Raw genomic sequence first — 22,078 nt, 5'->3', positions numbered from 1 at the left:
AAATTGTTAAGGTTTCTGTTCCTGATCACATCATGATTAGCCAAATGACCACATATAGCGTATGTACTAGTATGTTATGTCTTGACAGTCTCTAAAGCTACGTACACACGTCCAATGGTTCTCGCCCGACAATTGTACAGGCCAGGCGTCCGAATGACCATCCTGGCGGGTCCACAGACGATGGAGGACTAACGATCCTTATGCAAGGGAAAGGGGAGAGCACGCAGCAGGGTGCCAGTCTGTCGTTCTCTACCTCCCCTCTCCTCTCGTTCATGCATTGTGCAGTGATAGTCGTTGACTAATATTGCACGTGTGTATGTGGCTTAACAGTTCTACTGGAAACCAAGATCATTATAAAACAATTTGTTTTAGAGTAGTGCAAAGTGGAGGGCAAAAAAAAAAAAAAAAAAAAACATAATTGCCAGGAACCTTCCCTTTAAAAGGATTTTAAAGGCCAAACTAAACCCAGAACTAGACAAATTCTAACAGATTGAGCTGAAAACTGAATACAAATAGCGTACAATAAAAGTGCTGGACAAAATACCAGTTTTATAGGAAATTCATCTTATTTCCTCTACAAATTCAGTCGTCTTGGCACACAGTAGGCAAACCAATGAATGCTAAACTACATATCCCAACATCCCTGTATTACAGTTCAAACCATTGGTATACATGTGCAGGGGGAACTTAGTCACATGAAATAGGTACGAGAAAATGTAAGTTCTCAACTGTTGTTTATTTAAAAGGCAAGAGAAGTACAACTACACAATGAACTTTTCCATATTTGAAAATTTCAGTTACAAAGGTAATACTTTACATTTATATTTTATAAATATTGCTTGATTGGTTTACGGCAGCACATTGGGCTTTAAGATTTTAAAAATTGTGACTGGCTGACTTTAAAGGAGTTCAGAAAATGCATGTGTTTCCTCACAAAGAAAATATTTCAAATGGAAAAAAAAAAAATTGTGTACTCTCACAGTATGTATAAGCTACTCCCCCAACCCATTTTCAAGCTGCACTGGAAAGAGATGACAGGAGGAAGAAAACTCAAGCCATTCCCTACACATTAACACACTAAAAAGTAAGCAATCTAGTTTGTGTCTTATAAAACATGATGTAATATGAGAAGATATGAGATAACAATATGACATAATATAAGAAGATAATTGGTTTATTTTGGCAAGAAGTCACTCCTGAGTTTGTATGGTCAAGAGGTTTTGATTTTTGCAGTATATGCAAAAATATTTTGGAGTATCACTTAAGTACAGATTGGGAATATACACCTGCAGACACAATAAAACGTGAAAGCAAAGACTAAAATGTTGTGCTTGAGCCAGGCTGACTGTATGCTCACTACATGTGGGTATACGCGGCTATATTACAACACCTGTTTTGCAAATATTGCAACTTTAGACCTTCACATTGTAAAACTCCAATGACGGCTGTTCCATCATAATACTCGCCTATAAAAGCGCTTACTTGCCAATAATTCTATTCTATTTTGGTTAAGGCCTAATTATTTCATAAATCGAAGCAGAGACCGTTTGCATACTAGATTTTAAGACCCTATTGGTATGCGTTACTTCTTCAAAAGAGAATGTTTGTGTACGCAAACAAAAACTCCACCCCAGCCAAGTACACAGGCTTCATAAGTATGATGATAAAATTAAAATGCAATTTTCTGTTTGTGCGGGCTGTATATATATATCATCATAACAACATGCTGAGACAAGTCTGCTTGCTATGAGAGACTTAGAAAGACACTTGGTAGAATCTGTGTCTTGGGAAAACAGCTGGTTTTGTTAAGCAGGTCGCAGAATAAATTTCTGCAGAACATGGCATCAATCTTAGACCCCGACACTGATCTGTAGAGGCAAGCTGCAAATAACTGACAATTTACTCTGGTATGTAAACACTTCAGGGCTAATAAAACACTATCACATTACTGCAGATGTAGGCTATAAATGCCTATGAGCAGGGGGAGTAAACTGGACAATTGCCCAGTGCCCCAAGTAGCCTTTTGGTTATTCTACTAAACTGTAGGGGACTCCCCCATGCTGCTCCCCTTTTTCATAATATTTAAAGTAAACCTGTCATCAAACCTTACCTACATGTAGAAAGAAAAAGGAAAAGCAGGAGTAAAGTTATCTTTAGTGAAACTGACTCACTCATACAATTAATAAATTCAGAGATATAGGCAGCTGATGTTACTTTGTATATTTAGACTATGCTCTGATAAACAATTATACCAAGTGGTACTGCTGTGGTTCACACTTTGGAACTAGTAGTAAAGTGCCTAAAGCCTAAAGCCCAGAATATAATAGGGATGAAAAGGGGGGGCTGTCTTATTTGATGGCCCTGCCTTATCATCGGGGAAACACGGTAGTGGTCAGATACACCCAGCACTGGTGTCATCACAGAATGAGGCCCCGATAGCATTTTTTGACAAGAGAAGACAAGATCAGCTGACACACACAAAGATCCTATGACCACAGTTAATTTTTAAGAGAATGGCACAAACAATGAAGAATCCTCCGCTTTTCATATGAGTGCTGGATAGGCACAGGTGAGTGCATGTGACCTGTTAGTGTTTCTTCACCTGGCAACATTCAGTCTCCAATAATTGCACTTTACAGTAAGAAGCAAGGGGTGACCCCTATGTTCTACTGGTAGCTTTTCCCTTATTTTTTTTAAAGGTGCCCACAACAATAACATTTTAATTTTTGCGATGGGAAGCAATCTAACCACTAAATATATATGAGCAGTTATACAATTCAGCAGGACTCTGTAAAGATTTAGTACAAAACAATGGTATTTTCTATTAAGAGTTCTGGTCAACATTAACATTTCCTACTTTCCAGGCATATCACACATGTTCAAAAGTTATAGTAGTACCATGACAACAAATTGTATAGACGAACAAATGAAAACTCCTAATTGCTTATCTAATAGGAGCCAGATATTGTCTGTACCTTCTCCTTCCTCTTTAATGGACTTTGGTTGGGACACAGCAAAGCACTGCATAGTTTCATATTTCTGGTGCGTTTCCTGTCCATCGTGGTTCTCCTCTTCACACTCTGTTATTGGCTTCACCAGCATACGGCAATTAAAAGTATGGCTATTACGTCTGGGTCCCCCATTCACTGTGGAGAAGAGTAATAAAAGCAATATAAACATAAGAAAAGTAAGAGTAGAGCAAAGTAAACAAAGAATTCATAGTATAATAGTGTGGAACTTAGTTGTAACTACAAATATACAAAAAAAATCATCAGTATAATCTGCCAACGTAAACTAGCTTTTGCATTTCTTCTACAGCTTTCCTGGAAGGTTCTTTACTCCTTCCAAGCAAACACCTTTAAGTGTTACCCTTAACTAAACTGAACATCTAACACATTGGGAAGAATCACGGGACAATTTATTAGGTACACCTGTTCGATTGGTAATGCAAATATCTTATCAGCCAATCACATGGCAGAAATGGAGTGCATTAAGTTATGTAGACATTACCAGGACGACCTACTGAAGATTAAACAGAACATCAGAATTGGAAAGAAACGTGATTTAAATGACTGGGAACATTTGGTTTTGGAGCCCAGTCCATTTCAGAAACTGCTGATTTACTGGGCTTTTACACACAGCCATCTCTAGGGTTTACAAAGAATATTCTGGGAGGAAACAAGAAAAAATATTGAACTAGTGGCAGATCTCTGGGTGAAAATGCGTTGTTGATGCCATGGGTCAAAGGAAAGAGGTAAGACTGGTTGATTGTGGAGGTGGCATATGAAAGTGGCAGGAAGTAAAGAAGACAAAAGCTAAAACACATTTTCATGTTTAACACTGCCATGTTTATATTCGGAGGAATTTCATGTAATTATTGAGAAATCCAAACAGTTTCATGCATAACTTGCTACACACAGAAATATCACAAGGAGCAGAACACAAAACACAGCAATGCATGCTACATTTATTCTGGCGGATATAACTACAGTGAAATTATCAGTCAATATGATTATAGCATCAAAGGCTACAGACATAATATGATCTTGTCAAAGACACCTCTCCTGATTTTCAAATAAATTGGATGTATTTTTACTTTAAAGAATTCCCGTCTAAAAAAACTTTTTTCTAGTTATAAATGGCACAGCTGTTCACACTTCTAAATATACCCCAATAGATTTTATCTCACTATTTGAAACTTGGAGAACCGTGATCATACAAATGATCTGGACTCCTAAACTAGACACCCAGATTAATTTATTGTCTGGGTCTCCCTGCTTGAAAAATCACTGGAGTGATTGAATAGCCATGCTGCAATTGTTCTCCCTCAATCCAAACGGCATCGATAACCCTAGTTATCTCAAAGTTCCTCAAAGTTATACCCTAAAAGACTTATCAAATACAAGATGAACATCATTTTTAATATGTGATGTACAAGTTCAAACCTATATACACAAATGTTTAATGTGACCTAATCATTTCTAGGTTTAATAATTTGCCACAGCTAAAGAAACAACAGACATTGCCCTGCTAGCCTTAGAAAACCAACATTATCATGGGCGTCTTCTAACTGAGCCAACCACCTCATGACTGTGTTATGCCTTAATACCTTGTCGTTTCTTGGGAATAATATCAGTCAAATAGGTTAGAAAAGCTTGTTGGATCACATGAGCCATTATCCTATGTTTATTTGCTATTTATATGGCAGAAAGTGTCTTTGTATTAAAAGGTAGGTCTAAGAATCACTGGACTTCAGGGATAAACAGTCTCAGGATAACCCACTGGTATTTGAAGGAAAGTCTGTAGTAACAATTCCTGCAAACCATGTTCCTCTGAACTAACAGCTCGTAGATTTTAAAGGGAAACTAAAAACCTTGGTTACCTAAAGACTTTGGCAGCAGGTTTTTGATGAACTCATTGTGATCTCCAACATGAAGAATGTTATATACACTGGTATTCATTAGCTCTTCTTGGTTATACCGGAGATACTGAGTCACATTCTCAGAGACAAATACCACATTCCCTTCACGATTCACCACAAAGAAGAACCCATCCAGGGCCTGCAGAAAGAGAAAATAGCACATTACAAAACAAATGTCATTTACCCCACCAAGAAAATTTACATCACCAGCACAGCAACAAACATGTAAAGTATGTAGATTGGTTAGCTTTTTAAGGTTCATGTTGTGTTTTCTATGCATCACAGGTTTTTATTATATATTTATTTTATTTATCCACCAACATAGCATACATAACAAGCTGATGTGAAACACGACAGACAGGAAGGATCTTGCCGACATCACATGATCTAAACACCAGGAAGTTTGTCACGACAAGGCTGCATTATTAGATGTGTTAATATGCAAAATCTATCTGAAATTAGCAGCCTGAGTGGCTATTGCAGATAGAACATGTAAAGTTTGTGTAAAAATAGACTTTACAGTTTGCATATTATTGTGTCTCTGACTGATTTTCAAATGTACCAAAGTACGGGGGGGTATTCATATTATATAATTAGTTTTTACAGAAGGGGTTCTGGATCTTCTAAAGCTCATCAGGTCTGGTACACAATATTCAATGGGTTTGCTGGTTGATAGCCTGGCGTCACCTGACCCAAGCAGCTGGCCACCAATACAACAGAAGACCCCACCAATTATTAGACAAAAGGCCAAGCTCCTGGTTATGTTAAATACAGGACCTAAAGCAAACTGGAAGTACTTTTTATACCAATCAAAGATTTTCCACTGTGGTTCTTGCCTTAGAGCGGTTTTAATATATCCAAAATATTTGTGTGAGAGCTTCCAGTGTAGATGGGCATATTGCTTTTGGTTTTGTAGCGTGGCATAGAAATAGCTCATTGTAGTTCTTCTCAAGCCTAAGCTTCTAGAATTATTCTACACAAACTTCTAGGCCTTGATCATTAAATTTAATGATCCTGCATCATAACATCATTTCAGATAGGCCACTCCGTACAATGAAATGCCATCCTCAAGGGGGATATGCAACATTCAGCAAATGAACTTCCGCATTAAATAAACTAAAACAATCTAAAAACAAAAATAAACCACAGGGTCTTATGCAGATTTACTGGCAATTAGTATTCTTGCAGATGTTTTATTTTAGAATATCTGCGATCCATCACCTCCATTTGTTTTTTTTTAAGCAATGGATGAAGGAATATTAATCAAGCATATTGTGGAATGAGTCTACAAAAAATAATTAGTTTCCAGACCAAACTTAATGCATGAATTATGTGTGCTGGGATGCACAAGTGGGTTTAATTTCATGATTCATCTGTTTATCTATCTACACTTGCTTCAAAACACATGGAGTGAATATATTATATGTAGAACTTCACTCAAAGCCCACAAAGAAAATGAAGACAACAATCCTGCCAATTCTGACTTCGAACCCAGAAAAATCCCATAAGGTATTGTTGTAGAGTGGGAACCTCCAAGCTGCCGGTACCTATACACCTATGGATTCTGGGAAAATAAAGTTAGGAGAGTGCCCTAATGCTGGTTCTGGTTATTTTTGATGGTCAGTCTTGGAAAAAAGCGAAGTGAAGGCGGAAGATATTAGATCGTCCAAGACAGAACATAGATAGTGTGTATATTACTGAACAATCTACTATATAAAAAGAATATGCAATCAAAATATAGTTTTTAAACAAATAAAAAAAAAAATTTAATTGCACAATGCATCAAATTTGATAAATAAAAATAATGAAACTTCAAATTAAAAAAATGGAAACTTTTGAAGTAACAGCTAGATACAGTACAGATCATTCTACTGTAATCTGTGGTTTCCCAGCTGCTGTATAAGAGCATACCCTTTCTGCCAGTTGGCAATGCCCATTGTGGTGCCAGCTGGGGAGTAAAAAGCTGGTATGAAGAATATACAATGCACACACACTGAAATACAGACAAAGCAGTCTTCACACTACTACCTAAACATGTTAAACAATAACTTTCGTAAAGTTGGAATACTTATCTAGAACAATGAAGATGTGTATGTGTGTCTTTACTGTGCATTACGGGTGTACGTTTACACCCACTAATCTAGGAGGAAGGGCAGAACGGAGTAGGCAGTGGCACACATAGGTCTTAAAGTGCAGTGACATGATGTAATGGTTTAAAAAAAGAGAATACTAAAAGGAAAGCTTATAGAGATTCTTTTCTTTGGAAAATAAAACCATGAATATTATTTCCTAGCATTGATAATCAAGTTTCATAGCAACCAAAAATTCTCCATTAAAGTCTACGTTCAGCCAAAACTTCTTGATAAAATGGATGAAAGTTTAGAACATGGCCAGGTTTTAAAGCTATTAGACTCAGTTCTCATTTCTTCTATTACAGACAATATTCTAGTAGACCTGAAGAGAGGGGAACTCTTCCAACAGCAACACAGACAAAAATAAAGATACGTTCCTTTAGTAGAAAAAGCAGAAGGATAGAACTAAAGGCAAGGGGATGGAACTAATAGTATGGTGATGAGATTGCAGAAGTGTGCTCTTATCAGTGATATTCCCTAGTAACAAAAGGTTGGGTAAATCCAAGGAGATGCAAGGCAACCCAAAGAAAGTCAAGCACAGCCTTTGAACTGCCATGCATATTAATGCCTAATTAAATTCATCAGGATTTTGAGAAGCTGCATTTGACACATTTTCAAGGTGCAGAGTACACCTCCCATTGACATCAGGCCTCACACATGGAACATCCTAATATAAGGCGAGATAAGAGGGATGACCAAATCACCGTGCTGCTCCAGCTACAGAGTGCGGCATGAACGAAGCTGTACTGTATTACTATAATAGAATCCTGGAGGCTCCATGGGGCCATCGCAAATGGTGGTGGGAGTCTGATAGACCAACACACCATGTAGGGAAGTCTGATCCTATCCAGAAATGGTATTAAGTGTTTGGTATAGTGGATTGTCAAACTACTACTTAAGCATGATATGAGATTTCTGAACGATTGCCTTGTGTTTTTGCCTCCCTTTGTGCTCTGGGGTCAAAATTGAGAGGATGTCTTTGGTACGCTCTGGTATAGGGGGTAGAGGGACAGACAAAATACAGATCTCCTGATGAAGAGGATGGAATAGCCGCAAAATGCAGAGAGAGAAACATCATCACTTGTTTGTATGTCAAGATATACCATTTGTATACCTAAGACTGTGATCTGTTTTTAATAGATTTTAAATATGGATAACAAAAATTCATTTTTTAAATAGTTTTTAAATAAGTGGTTGAAAATAATGAGTTTACTGCCTTTAAAGATTCTTATATATTTGTGTGGTTGCTAATGGTGGGATGTGGCAGAAATGTGGGAAGAAGATGGTATTAAATTTATAAAAGAATCCTATTAAAGGACCTGGCTGTGATGTGAGCTCAGATTTAACACGAATACATAAAACGTAAACCAGCTGTTAATGTTTTGTTTTTTGACTACGATGACGTCTAAAATAAGTCTAGAGTTCTTTACTCAGCTCGGAGTAATTTTACTGGTTTTATCAAAGCAGAAGAAATGAAATGAAAGCATAGAATTCCACTTTAACTTGGGCAGGTATAAGAGCTTATAATGAATTGCTCAGAAATCCACACTAAGAACAGATAAGAGTGCTTCATCTGGGCTCAGTCATGTGATGTTTACTTGGCTGCCAGGAGCTGCAGTTCATGCCTGGTTGCCTGGCAACTGCTATATACTTGTGTTCTGACATGCACAAGTGCAGACATTTCAAGCAACAATTAAAAAGCAGATGCTTCCGATTGAAGGGCTATCACATGTATTACCATTACACAGTCTGTAGAAGTGGTGCAATGGTTGAGGAGATGATATACAAAGTCAGCCCAAGCAGTCCATAGACCGGACTGATATGAAATGAGCAGGAAATAGGGAGATTGGGTGTAAATCATCACAGCGTACCTACGACAAGGCTTCGAAGGATTCATCCCTATGACAAATGCTACGGGGAATTTACCACTTATCTTTATAACTTTGTTTACTGGAATGTTTGTCAGTGCTGAACAACAGCGGGAGCTTTTATAGGAGTGAAACATCTGAGGTGTGCACCAAACAGAAAACAAATACAGAAAATAGAAAACAACACATAGGACAAAGCTGCACTGCTTATCCCTACATAAAAAGTATTGATAATGTCAGTAATATATAGGATCTATGGCACTAACATCTCACTATTGAATATTTGGGGTCATTTTATGGAGACTGCCATTATTATTAATAAAGAGGATTTATAAAGCGCCAACATATTATGCAGCGCTGTACCATTGACATCCCCCCCTCCCAGAAAGTTGTAATTGCCTATTGTGTATATTGTCCTGCCACTAACCCAGAACAAGTACTCCTATTAGGACTTGTATGATGAGCATACTTGTTTGAAGTCAATAAATGATTAAATTCTAAATTAAGATAACTGCCAGGCAATGGGCCTTTTCAGTAGCAGGTCACAGATCCAGCCATGCAGTAAGCATGCAGAGTATAGGTATAATAAAGTTCTGTGTTCTGATCTGTGTATTGGTTCAAAGCTTGTACTGAAACTTTTGAAATAACTTTCAGGGCTTAGGGAACCACTGATAATAATATCCACACCTCATAGTACTTTATTATGGCGGACAGTAGGAAGAATGTCACCCTTACCATTGGTGTGACTAAGTTTTGGAGGGAGAAATTCCTCATTGATTAAGGAACCGCTAGCAACCCCAGGAGGAACCCTGGTTAGGAAAACTACTGTCTTAGACTGTAAAAACAAGTGGAATTAATGAACTGCAAGTTTAAAGGCCAAAGTTAGAAGTAAACCCTTTAAACTTTGCATCTTTACTTTCTTTTGTCACACAATACACCTCTTCTAAAATACAAAACTCTCCCCTTTGAACAGGATGGACACAAAAATGCAGACCAATCTGCAAGGTAACAAAGGATAGTGACACCAAAGTGTACACAACAGAGGAACATTTAATAGCCAATAATACTGAGTACCGATGATTCTTGCTGGTTTTTAGCAGCCCAAAACACTGTGTGCCTGCAGCAGGTACCCTAGCAGACACATTGAATGGCCTAACACCCCAATCTAAAATTCAGTGGATATTAGACAAGCTGTCTCTGTCCTTGTGCGACCCCCTCTTCCCAAAAGAATTCCAGTCCCAGGCCTTGTTTTGCTCTTAGCTATTGTGCAATGCTGCAAGTGTTCCCTGCTACACACAAAACATACTGCAGTGTGTAAAGCAATATTTTAAATCCATTATACATTAGTTTACACATTAGCAATAAAGTGTATGAAAAACTTTTCATGTTATTAGTGTTTTGACTTGACCAAAAGGCATATATGTGCTAGGTAGGTATGTCTGTAATGTGAAATTTCAGAAAACAAATGCACAATTCCACGGATATGAGACCAGTCTATTGAAAAGGCAAGAACAATAATGAGATGTACCTCCAGCATCATGGGTCCAAGCGCATCCTTGTCTATGACACTTTGGCCTGTAGAGGATATATCTGCTTTCTGAACTTCATCCTCATTTGCAGCTGCTGCTTTCTCTGCAATATAAATAAATGAACCATTAAACATTGTGTAACATCCAAGAAATGCTTGCATACATACTCTAGGAGTTTACTTAGTAGTATAAGACTAGGGCAGCCATAATAATAGAAGGACATATAAGCTCTTCTGGGCAGGGTCCTCACCTCCTTTCTGTGTCATTGTTTGTATCTGTCTGTAATCACTATTACTATTTAATGTACAGCGCTGTGTAATATTATGTTGGTGCTAAATACCGTTTTATAATAATAAGTCTATGAAATGACTATAAACGGTAAATTGGTGAAGTCACAGAACCTAATGCTATAAAGATAAAAAAGGCTACAGAAGCCTGACCAGTAAAGTTCACATTATGCTACAAGAAGACTTCTGCTGCTGTGTGATATACTATAATTTTCAGGGTGTTTTCCATACTTGTGTTTAGTCACAGGATGGCTATGAAAAGAGTCATTTCATATTCACGTTTATCCACACGATTAAAGCGGCTGAGCTGCCAAATACTACCTTGGAGTGGCATTTTTAAACACATTGGCCAAAGTTTACCACAGGGAAGGGACATTCCTGAGATTCCCAAGTAAGCTTGGAACAACAGCCCATAGCCATTTATGTGTGATTAAAAATAACTAGTTTACACATACTTTATATAATGTTATTTTGTATTGAGTTTTCTAGGCATATTTCGATCCGCTTAGTAAATCAGCAGATGCCATAGGCATTTACAAACAATTATTGTTAAGCAGATGTGACCTCCTTTAGTTCAGTAACTAGCAGACAATCTCGTATTAGAAAAAGCTTTACTTCCTGTAAACAAGATAAATAAATAAATAACTTGGCTAAAAAAGGGACAAAGCAACACCAACCACAATGCTGAATTGTGCTGTGATAAGCGATTACAACAACAAGAAATCATTACACTACTTTTATGCAATGTTATCCAATTTAGGACTTCTGTTAGCAGAGCTAAAGCTAAAAAAAATCAACAAATTTAGACAAACCCTGCAAGCAATGTCAGCACATCCTTGCCCCTCTTCACCAAATGACACCAACAGCAAAAAGGGTACAAGCACTTCCTAGTATGCAAGAATCCATTTCTTAAAGGAACATTCATAATTACTATTTAGCTGGGTCAAGTAATCGCAAATCTGCTCATTTTGTTCAAAGTCTAACTCCTGCCAAAAGCAAATGTTCTTCATTATGTGTAAAGATTTGTTAGATTTCACTTCCTGTCCCAGTGAGTAACAAAAATTGCACTGGGGCTTGTTGGAGAAAAAAATTCTGAGCTTGGTTTTGCACACCAACTATGGCTGTTAATAGGGGAGCCTAAACCACCTCCTGTCCCCCCTTTTATATTTGGGAAATAAAACAACAGAAGTGGAGTACACCTCAAGTGGGGCAGAAGAAAGCAGAGGATGACCACCATTAGACTTTCCCAGAATATATAAATAGATATCTGGTGATTACATTTTTTTTTTTACTTTTGTTAAAGAGACCCATTTGCCACCCACCTTCTTCTAGCTCCTAAACCATCTCTACTTCCCACCACTCCATACCCCCCCTCCTATTGTGTGTTACTTCCCTCTCCTCCTAGATTGTAAGCTCTTCAATGCAGGCTCCTCTCTTCCTCCTGTGTAGCTGTCTGTATCTGTCTGTCATTTGCAACCCCTATTTAATGCACAGCGCAGCGTAATATGTTGGCGCTTTATAAATCCTGTTTAATAATAATAATAATAATGAGGTTTCCATTTAAAAGTGAGCCATAGAGGTCACAATGTATCACCAGGTTCACCACTAGCACATTCCTTCCTGCTGCAACACGAATTGAATTGTATGCTGGGGCAGCGTTTAAAAATGTAGAGGCCCTTTAAGTGGGTAATATATTGGTGTCGATTTTTTTATGTAATACTGCACTAGCCCTATTACCCTCAAATAATTAATGCTATGTTGTGACCTCTTTTTAGATTTTTTTGTGGTCATGGCATGCCACTGCTGAGCCTAAAAATAAAAAAAGCTCACTGAATAAGTTGACACAGTCACGGCAGAAGAGCCCTTCAAATGCAGAATGCATTCCACAAATAGTTCAAAATCGCCACATCAATATGAACTTTCTCTGCAAGGCAGGGGGAAGACTTCAACATTCAGCTGCTTTACGGCTCACACACCAAATACGTGCTTTAATCTGGCAAATGTAAGAGCAAACAGACATTTCCTACTGCTCTCTAGTAAAATCATCAACGGGGGGGGATTTCTGGCTTTTCGTTTGAATCTTATCCCAGATTTCAAACTCAATCCGACCTTTTAAACGGGCCTATGCTACAGTAATGTCGGCATGGAGGGACCCGAACATACATTGGAGTTTTGTGGGACTTTTCAAAGGGCTAAGCTAAGTACAATAAATCATTTCCAGTGTGTGGCACGAATATATATATATATATATTTCCAGACAACTAAGGTAAAAATTTGGAATACTATGTATTATATATACAGGTGCAGACTATAGCACACAAATGTAGATTTATGCAGTCTCATCTGCTAGGTAACTTTCAATAACAATTCTACAGTTTATTTCTCTAGGAAGAGAATTCCACACACAAAATGTGTAAGAATTGTAAAAACACTAACAATGAAAAAGAAACCAAAAGCTCAATATTAAAAATGCCAACAAACTAAAAAGAAAAAAACACTAGATAAAAAGATGGTAAAATATTTCCCACGGTGGTCAAAGAGTGCCCACCTATCTGACAGATCTGATGATAGACTATGAGGTTTATCATGAGTAACGCTGCTTCTCCATGTTATGATTCACATTTTCCTCGATATGTAACCAACACAATACAAAAGTGGTTCCAACCTTACACATCTTTAAGCCATAACAGCTGAAGTTTGTTTTGAAGGAATGTGTCACCATTCTGGATCAGATCATGTATGCAGGCAGGTTCCTAAAACTTACATCTAAATTGCACAAAAGCATTTTATTGCCTTAAAAATTGGGAAGGGGAAATAAATATGTATGGAAACAAAGATTATTAAAAAATAATTGTGCGCTGTACACACGCCAGATTCTCATCCGATATCGGCCCTGAGTCGATTATCAGGCGAGAACCATTGGACGTGTGTATGTAGCTTTAGATACGGCTGGCGAGAGGCTGGTGTACTATATGCCATTAGCTGACATATTGACAATACAATTTAACACATCTCAACACATTTTACATTTGGAAAATAGAAAGTAGCAAGGTCTTTCCATTGCACTACAAAATTAGATGTGGAGGACTTATACATGAACGGGGAAGGAATGAGCCCATAAGCCTGAGGCTTCCCATGTGAATCCATGTCACTCCCAAGTCTTCCTGACCTATGTTAAAGGTAATATTCCTTTATCAAAACATGACAAGTAGGTGGAAATTGTCATTAGTGAAAACACAGGGATGATTGCCAGCTTGCACCCAGTGTGATATAAAAACAAAAGCCTTTTAACACCTTCTTTAAGAAGAACATTAACAAAACACCAACACTGTACCTTGCATTCATTGTAAGGTGTCATGGGGAAAACACACTTTGCATTGGTTTAATTCAATTAAAGGGATGTAAAAGCGATCAGTATGCACAAGAATACCAAATAATCCTTTAGTATTTCCTTCCTTAGCACACTGGCATACAATTTTAGGATCCAGATCATCAAAATCACGTGTCAAATCCAAAGATTCCATTAAATATTGATGTGAAAAGCACAACAGCTACATTTATTAGTATGTTGCAACTAATGTCTACATTCTGCCCTGCCATGCCTGTGATAGATGCCAGCATTACATAGGTTCTCCAGCATTTATTGGATCAGTACCGCTTCCTAGGTCGGCTCACTGATTGGTGGAGAGGTGTTACAGGAAGCTTAATTGCCCAGTCAGAACTACAAGTGTCAGCTGTGTGATTTACAGAATAGATGATTGAATTAAAAAAACAAACACAAGAATGGCTGGCCAGAAACACAATTTCTTCGACATGTAAAAACAGTAAGCATATATGCAAGTCTAACAGCTTCCCTGGAGTTTTGCATTTATGTTTTACAAGCTATGAGTAGGGGGCAATAAACAATACTAGCTGCAGACTTAAAGCTGTACTTTTGATTAGCACACTAGCCCCAAACACAAATGACTACTAAAAAGGTAACATGCAGGAAAATCCGTGGGGTAAATCTCATGGAGCACATTCGTCTCTAGGCCTGTACCCCGCAGTCAGCAGGATCTCTTGACATACTCAGGGCCACCGCTGCAGCTTTTCCTTAGAAATCCCAAGCAGGCCTCTTGGGAATGAAAGGAGTTAAGGACATGTTGCTTCTCAGGAAAGCTTTAGGAGGTAAGCAAGTGAGACAATTATACATCTGCACAAGCCTAAAATTAGAAAAGCTGCCATATGGCTTGGGCAAAGCCAGCATCACATTCGTATTCATTAGGAAGCATTCTGCTAGCATAAAAACACAAGGCCCTTCCTGTGCTCTCCGAATCTGTTTATCTTTTCAACATTAATGCGCCATATATCATCTGGCTGCTGAAATCTCCCACAGTGCATAAAAAAAAAAAAAAGGAAAAGAAATCGGTGCAGCTGCACTACTTGTCACTGGGAGCAGCCCAAAGCAATTCATAGCGTCACTTCCTTATTTTCACATGTACATTTCATCCTCATTAACAAGAATCACAGAACAGATATCAGGTCACTTTTTTCCCTCAGCTGGGAAAGTAAGACTTTGAGACTCCGCTCTGCCAGGAATTGCTATAGACAGGCACGTGATGGGATGACTAAGCAAACAGCGGAGGGCTGCCATGCAATGAACACTTTTGGTAGAAGTGTTGCAAACGTTAACTGGGCATTTCCACATTCACACAGCAGAGTCACCTGTAACTGAAAAACAAACTGTTCTGCTGTATCGTCAAACTGACAGACTGACTGATGGTTTGTCACTAGAACACTGTGTGCTCAAAGCACGGCGGCAGCACTCTCTCTCTTGTAAGCAGGAGAACCTAACAAAGAGCAATGTACAAAGGGCAGTTTTCCCTAGCAACCAATCAGAATTCAGATGTATGGAGTAACATTGGCCAAAGAAACTTATTAGCAGCTAAAGATTATTACGGACATGCTGAAACAAAAAGTACAATATAAGTGCCAATAATGCCACCTGTTACTGTGGTTGGGAAAACTGGCTACCCACTTCTTGGGATTTTTCAAGTCCTGACAAATTAAGGATAATTCAGCACATATTAATGACTAACCGGTTGTGTAGAGAGCAGGAAGGGGTCAGGGTTAGCGCACCCAGACAAGGAGGAGGGGGTATGGCTACTGGCCTAGGTAACTGCAGCCGCCACGTTCTTCAAGGAATGTCTTACCTGGCAGCTATCTATAGAGAAAATTAGATATGCCCGATGACTGACTGCTCATAACATGGACAATTGTTCATTTTGAATATTTCAGCTGGTTAGAACTTCCGGAAGACGGTGTATGAACTGCGCCTTAACATCAGATTTTTATCATTTTTTTTTCTTCACTTCCCCTCTCAGAGACACAAAAGTGAGAGGAATTTCCATTTTGAATGGATGTCCAATTTTTTTTTAATCAACATAATGTACTTTTACACAGCAAGGGAAAATGTGATTTCTAATGTGATTCAGCTGGTTAGTTATCATTATAAAATTAAAACCAACTTAATGAAGGGTTTACTTTACCAGAATCTCCCTATACGAAGATATATTTTACAAAAAACACACACAGGCGTGATGATTTCACGTAGCCACAAAAATAAGTCTGTAATAGATCTCTACACTGATCTGTGGTTGCAGTTGTATTTTTTCACATTTCTGCTGTTTGTAGAGGATATATAACCTGCTCCCTATTAAGTACTGGACTGGCCTACTTTCCAGCTAATGAGGTTGTTAATCCTAAACTGTCAGGTTTACAAGAGGCTCAACCGGAAAAAATAAAGGAAAAAAAGAGTACCTGTTTCTACAAACACTACAAGAAATCAGTCTGTAGAAATGCTGGCTCAGAAATGACAGTGATGAAAATACCATACTGATACTAATCAGACCCTGTTACATACCTTGTAATGTCCTGTAAAGTGACAAATTTGCAGTGTACTCACTGGGGGAGTGGAGACTGAGAAAATACTTGTTCCTACCTGCAGCAGACTGATGACATCACCTTAGTTACGTTCCTCGGGCTTAAGTACTATATTACCTAGAACTGTACGCTCCCTGGTCCTGGAAACACTTACTTTCGGAGCCACACCAATTTTTCCACCCCTGGCTTTACCTCCCCACAACATTTTTAGGAATACCACAGAGCGCTGCTTGTCTGACAGCTCCAAGTCAGCAAATGACAACACAAAGATCACCACTACTGTACCCAAAACTCAAATGTATATTTACACTGTACCTCCAATGAGAATCTAGGGAGAAATTATACACATATTCACTGACTTTAATAAATTTAAAATGGAAAAGTATGAATACATTAAGACCAGAGATTAAGAGATCGGTCAGATCAGGGAATTAAACTACAGAAGCAAGCAGGACGGCACAAGTGCCAAGCAAAAAGCATTTTCAGAAGCAGACTAGAAAAGTCAATGTTTCTTTCATGACATGTTTGAGTAAAATTATGTACATGAATCTTTATTCTACAGGCAAAAAGACCAAATCTGTCTGTACACTACTACAAAGCTGTCAATTTAATGCTAAGAGCACACAGGTTGAAGAGAGAACCAGAAATGTATTCTTCCATTCTGAAATCTATAACTGTTGATAAAATCCACAACAAGCACCGTCCCTTGGTCTAAGTTATATCAAATAAGTCGCTTTTGAAAAAATGTCACACAGATTATGAAGACATGCTCAGTTTTTTCCCTGTAGACTGATTTACTCATACGAGTACAAATGAAGCTTTCTGGTAAAGCTGAGAAAGTAAAAATAAAAATGAAACCATAAAATGCAGAACTGAAACTTTTGAGAAACTCTCGTCAAGAAATGAAATATGAATAAAAGGCCAAAAACGGAATATAAAATTTTCAGTGGGGTAGAAGAAAAAATAAAGTAACATTTGACCATGAGGAGAATACCAAGCTAAATTTTAAATAAAATGCATCTAAACCTAAAAACAAAAATATAACTATAGCAGATTACTAGTCTTTAGATTTCGTGGCTGCATTCATTCCTTTTTTACATGGTGGGGACCCTACCCCTGTATTGTGACCCAACTTTTCAGTAACCATCCAAAAATAGCCGGGTGGTGCACCCAGCTCAAAGGGTCTGGGGGAAACTCTAGAAGCAACATTGCACTTCATGGAACCATGCTACAACCCCACTGCAAATGCATTGAAGTTCTGTACAAAGTGGTCACCAACTGCTGTCATAGCGTTGAATTCAGAAGAATACATCTAATCCAATATTGTCATTCAACATGCTGATTCACAGTTTTACTCATCTATAATATTTGCTCACTTCACTATATATATTCCAACCAAAGAAAAAAAAAAAACATCAAAAAATATTGTAACTGGATTTTAACATTAAGATTCCTCTACTGACTAACCTAAAAGAAAAGCACAATATAAATATATATGAAGATAAAGATAAGAACTTTCCTCACATTGCTGGCTTTTGTATACTCCTTTCTATAGTCTAGTTTTTGGATTTTGCTATCACACTGCCCCACAAAATATAAATAAAGCCATGGAAAACTTTGCATCAAAACAAAAAGCAATATGTTTAATGGTCATTCTTCCCACAACTCTATTAAAAGAACTATAAAAGGTGAAAGTTAGAACTATGACCGGCATTATAGCTAAATTAATGAAGCATATAAAGATTCAGGTAGTTGTTTGGAAACAAATATGGCAAAATACTTGCGTTACAAAATCATTCAAGCAAAAAAAAAAACGAAGAAGAATCAGATTCCTGTAAGCCTAAACAGAACCTGTACTTTGTCTATGAAGGGCAATCGGATCGCTTTAATACCATACCAACAAGCTGAAAATACTCCGATAGTCAAAAGAAAAATTCTAAAAAAGGCCAATGGCAAAAGTCTCTACTTCCTTTAACTTAATTAGTAATGGAAGTTATAAATTCATGCCATATTTACTAGAGAATAAGCCTATTCTAGCAACAACCAATTAATATTATTATTTTACTAACTGATTTCCCGGCATTGCCCAGGTATTTATTTATTGCAATCTTATACAGGAAAAATAACCAAATAAAGCTATAGTGATTTTCTTGTCTACGGTGTTTCATTTTTTTGCCTTTGATTGCACTTGGCCAATTGCCTTACGTTTTCTCGAAGGCATTATTAAAGGCCAGAAATTTGTAGGAGAGGCAAAAAAAAAAAAAAGTATGTAAAAATATAAGCAAAAGGAACACTGTCACTGAGCAATACACACATACATGCAAATATACCTCTGACATATACCACAGCGCTGTACAAAGATCAGCGGTGCACTCACATGAGTCTGAGTCATATGTCTAGCAAGTTTGGTTGAAATGTCTCCATGCGTTTCCTAGTGATCACATACACACATACATGCATGCATACATACATACATATATAGCTCTGACATAGCACATTTTGAGTGATGGTGGAAGAATCAGACAACATGAATCCTATTACCCCTAAGCAGAAATAATATGGCAAAATGCCTTTGGTCTTCCAAGAAGTCACTGAAAGCTTCCAAGGTAAATGTAAGAGTTTTGTAGGATCTTATAGCAGTAAGGAGTTTCAAACATATCCTTAATGTAGAATATAGCAGCTTGTTAGTCCTTCGAAGTGGTGGCTCAATTATCTCTCATTTTTTTAAGGCTAGGAAAATCTTCCGCAAGTACAGAAAATACCTGCTGACCCTGCCAGAAGCGTCCTTGTCACTTCCTGTGATGTGAACTTAAAAGGAAAAACAATCTTCCTCCGGCTGGTCATCATCCCACAAACCCTACACATAAAGGGGATGAAGACATCTTTCAAGTCGAGCCTAGGAGACCATCCATGCTCTCTGTATAGATTCAGGGGGCCCGATTTATTAAAGCTCTCCAAGGCTAGAGAAGATGCACTTTCATAAGGGAAGCTAGGTGATCCAGCAAACCTGGAATGTGTTTCTTCAAAGGTATTTGCCAGCAAATGTTTTAAATCCTGGATTAGATCCATTCCAGGTTTCATAAATCAGGCCCAGTGAGTGCAGCTTCCTTAGGACAGAAATAAAGTTATCTGCAGGATTATCTGCATAGGGGGAAAAAGCACAACCAATAAATCCAAGGGCTGGAAAACTGCAATATGGTATTTTTGGTATTGGCTTAAAAAAATTGCTTATAGGAATAGAATAGAAAGGACCAGTGGGTGAGAAAATCTAGAAATCTGATTTACCTTAAACATGCGAAAAAAACAAGTGATGTGCCCAGAAAGTGATGTGCCATCGGAATCCCAAAATTTACCAACCTGCAAAATTAAGATACACACTTCCTCGCTTCACTATTAGCCTAATTCCTTTACCTAAAATCACAGTTGCAACCTTAATAGCATGCAGAATATTATAACTACGGGGCTCAACAGAATAACGAAAAGGATATTTCAATATTTATACATTTCCTATGCAAAACAGATACATCGTTGACAGTAAAACTGTACCAGTCAGACCAGCTTTTCCTGGCTGATAATAAGTCAACAGCAATTTTCCAACCTAACAAGGTCTCTCCAATTGTACAAATCTTCTTTCCTTATGTCACATCTTATTACGCATCTTACCTTGCTCTTTGATCTGTCGGATCTGCTTCACAGTTTCCTTCAAGATTGCACATTTGTCGGGTTTAAAGTTGAAATTGTCAATATCATTAAAATTTGCGAAAATGAGCTCAGCAAGTTCCTCAATGTAACGATTCTCCTGCTCGCGATTCCGTTTCTCTGTACTCCGCTTAGGGCTAAAAAAAAAAAAAAAAAAAAAAAAAAAAAGACATTAACAATCAGTTATTGGCAACTATGATCATATAAAATTATTTGTCAATGCTGGTATAACAATATTACAAGAGGTAAGGAAAGTATAATCATTACAAGGTTGCAGAGGGTGAGATAGTGGCAGTCTTTTTTACAAGGTTCATGTACTTAACCTAGATGTTCCCATCAAATGTTATCCTACCATAATAAAAACATACAAAAGATGAACAGAATGTGGTAATTTTGCCAAAACACAAAGAAACCTTTTGTAGACTTTTAGGAGCAATTGCAGAACTATTACCGATTCAGTGACATCATAGTGGTCAGTGTCCTCCTCAGCCCCTTTTTAGCTGGGTGCACCACCTGGCACTTTTCAGTAACCACCCGGCTGTTTTCGTGAGGATACTGAAGAGCCGGGTCACAATACAGGGGCTGCCACCTGCCTACAGCTTCTTCCCACCCAGCTTAAAAAAAATTCTGAGCTGAACAGGAACGTCAAAAATTCACTCATTTTACCTTAATCTGAGTTTTATTTAAAGTCCTATCGTGGCCAGGCTACATATGTTGAAATATTTAAAAATGAATGCAGTAAATAAGCTTTAAATCAATGCCTTTAAGACCGTTGTAGCAGCAGCCACTGTGGGAAAACGAATCCTCAAAGTTCACCAAGGACTAAATGTAACTCCACTAAATGTATTGCTGCCATTTTTGAGAACTCTGGCTTTCTGTTTGTAAAAGAAAAAAAGAATTCCTTGTTTAAAAAAAAAAAAACATGTAAGCCATGTGGATCCCGTGTATGCAATTCAAGGGTCATTTTTATATTTCATCAGCATGTACACCTGAAAGGCCTTGACAGTAAGTAATCATACTAAATACCTGCTGCTGCTTCCTACAAGTTTTATTTATTATCTGGCAGAGGAAGAGAAAGCAAAAAAAAAGCTCTCGCTGCCTTCTGCCATCTGTCAATACAGAGACCCTCTGGAGAGTTTTATCCCCTCTGAACATCTTTGGCTGCACACAAAGTTCTAGCAGCTTTGGCAACAAAGCCAAGAAGCCAGCAGCACCAGTATCACAGGGCAGAACATGCTAGTACATCCCAGAATAAAGAAAAAAATATTCACACCAGCGAAAATGAAGATACCAATCCTATTCAACAAGGAAGTAAAAAACAACCACATGCATAATTCTGTAAAGATGCCCAAAGGTTTTAGTTGCCATCTGCCATTATCTATGAGGCAGACTCCCAACTGAAAGGTTTCTACAATGACCCCTTAAAAAAAGCTGCGGGACATAGCCCCTACTGTTCTCCATAGGCAAGGTCTAGAAAAATCATGCCTTGCGGAATGAATATATAATTTTTACCATCTCCATAGGAGAACGGTGGGAAAAGTTTGCTCTCCATAACCTGCCTCTGATTCCCTTTAAACCAGTGGTTCTTAACCTGGGTTCGACCGAACCCCAGGGGTTCGGTGAGTCAGTCTCGCGGGTTCGGCGGAGGTCAAAACACACCAAGCGCTTATGATTCGTGATGATACGCCCCGCTTGTCCATAATTGGCTGGAGGTGATCAC

General features: G+C 38.0%; 1 protein-coding gene across 1 annotated transcript in view; it reads right to left on the bottom strand.

Annotated features, from left to right (window-relative positions):
* Positions 1-22,078, bottom strand: part of NCOA2 (nuclear receptor coactivator 2) — a 145,619-nt gene that overhangs the window by 34,912 nt on the left and 88,629 nt on the right. Inside the window, exons 4-7 of the mRNA XM_072413250.1 lie at positions 20,323-20,495; positions 10,450-10,553; positions 4,883-5,060; positions 2,892-3,146 (exon numbers count right to left, since the gene is read on the bottom strand). Coding sequence (XP_072269351.1) covers positions 2,892-3,146; positions 4,883-5,060; positions 10,450-10,553; positions 20,323-20,495 — 710 coding nt within the window. The remainder of the gene's footprint in view (positions 1-2,891; positions 3,147-4,882; positions 5,061-10,449; positions 10,554-20,322; positions 20,496-22,078) is intronic.

The sequence above is a fragment of the Pyxicephalus adspersus genome, chromosome 5 (assembly GCF_032062135.1).
Source record: "Pyxicephalus adspersus chromosome 5, UCB_Pads_2.0, whole genome shotgun sequence".
Lineage (NCBI taxonomy): Eukaryota > Metazoa > Chordata > Amphibia > Anura > Pyxicephalidae > Pyxicephalus > Pyxicephalus adspersus.
Note: the sequence above shows the minus strand (reverse complement) of the source record. Positions and strands in the feature narration are given on the sequence as shown.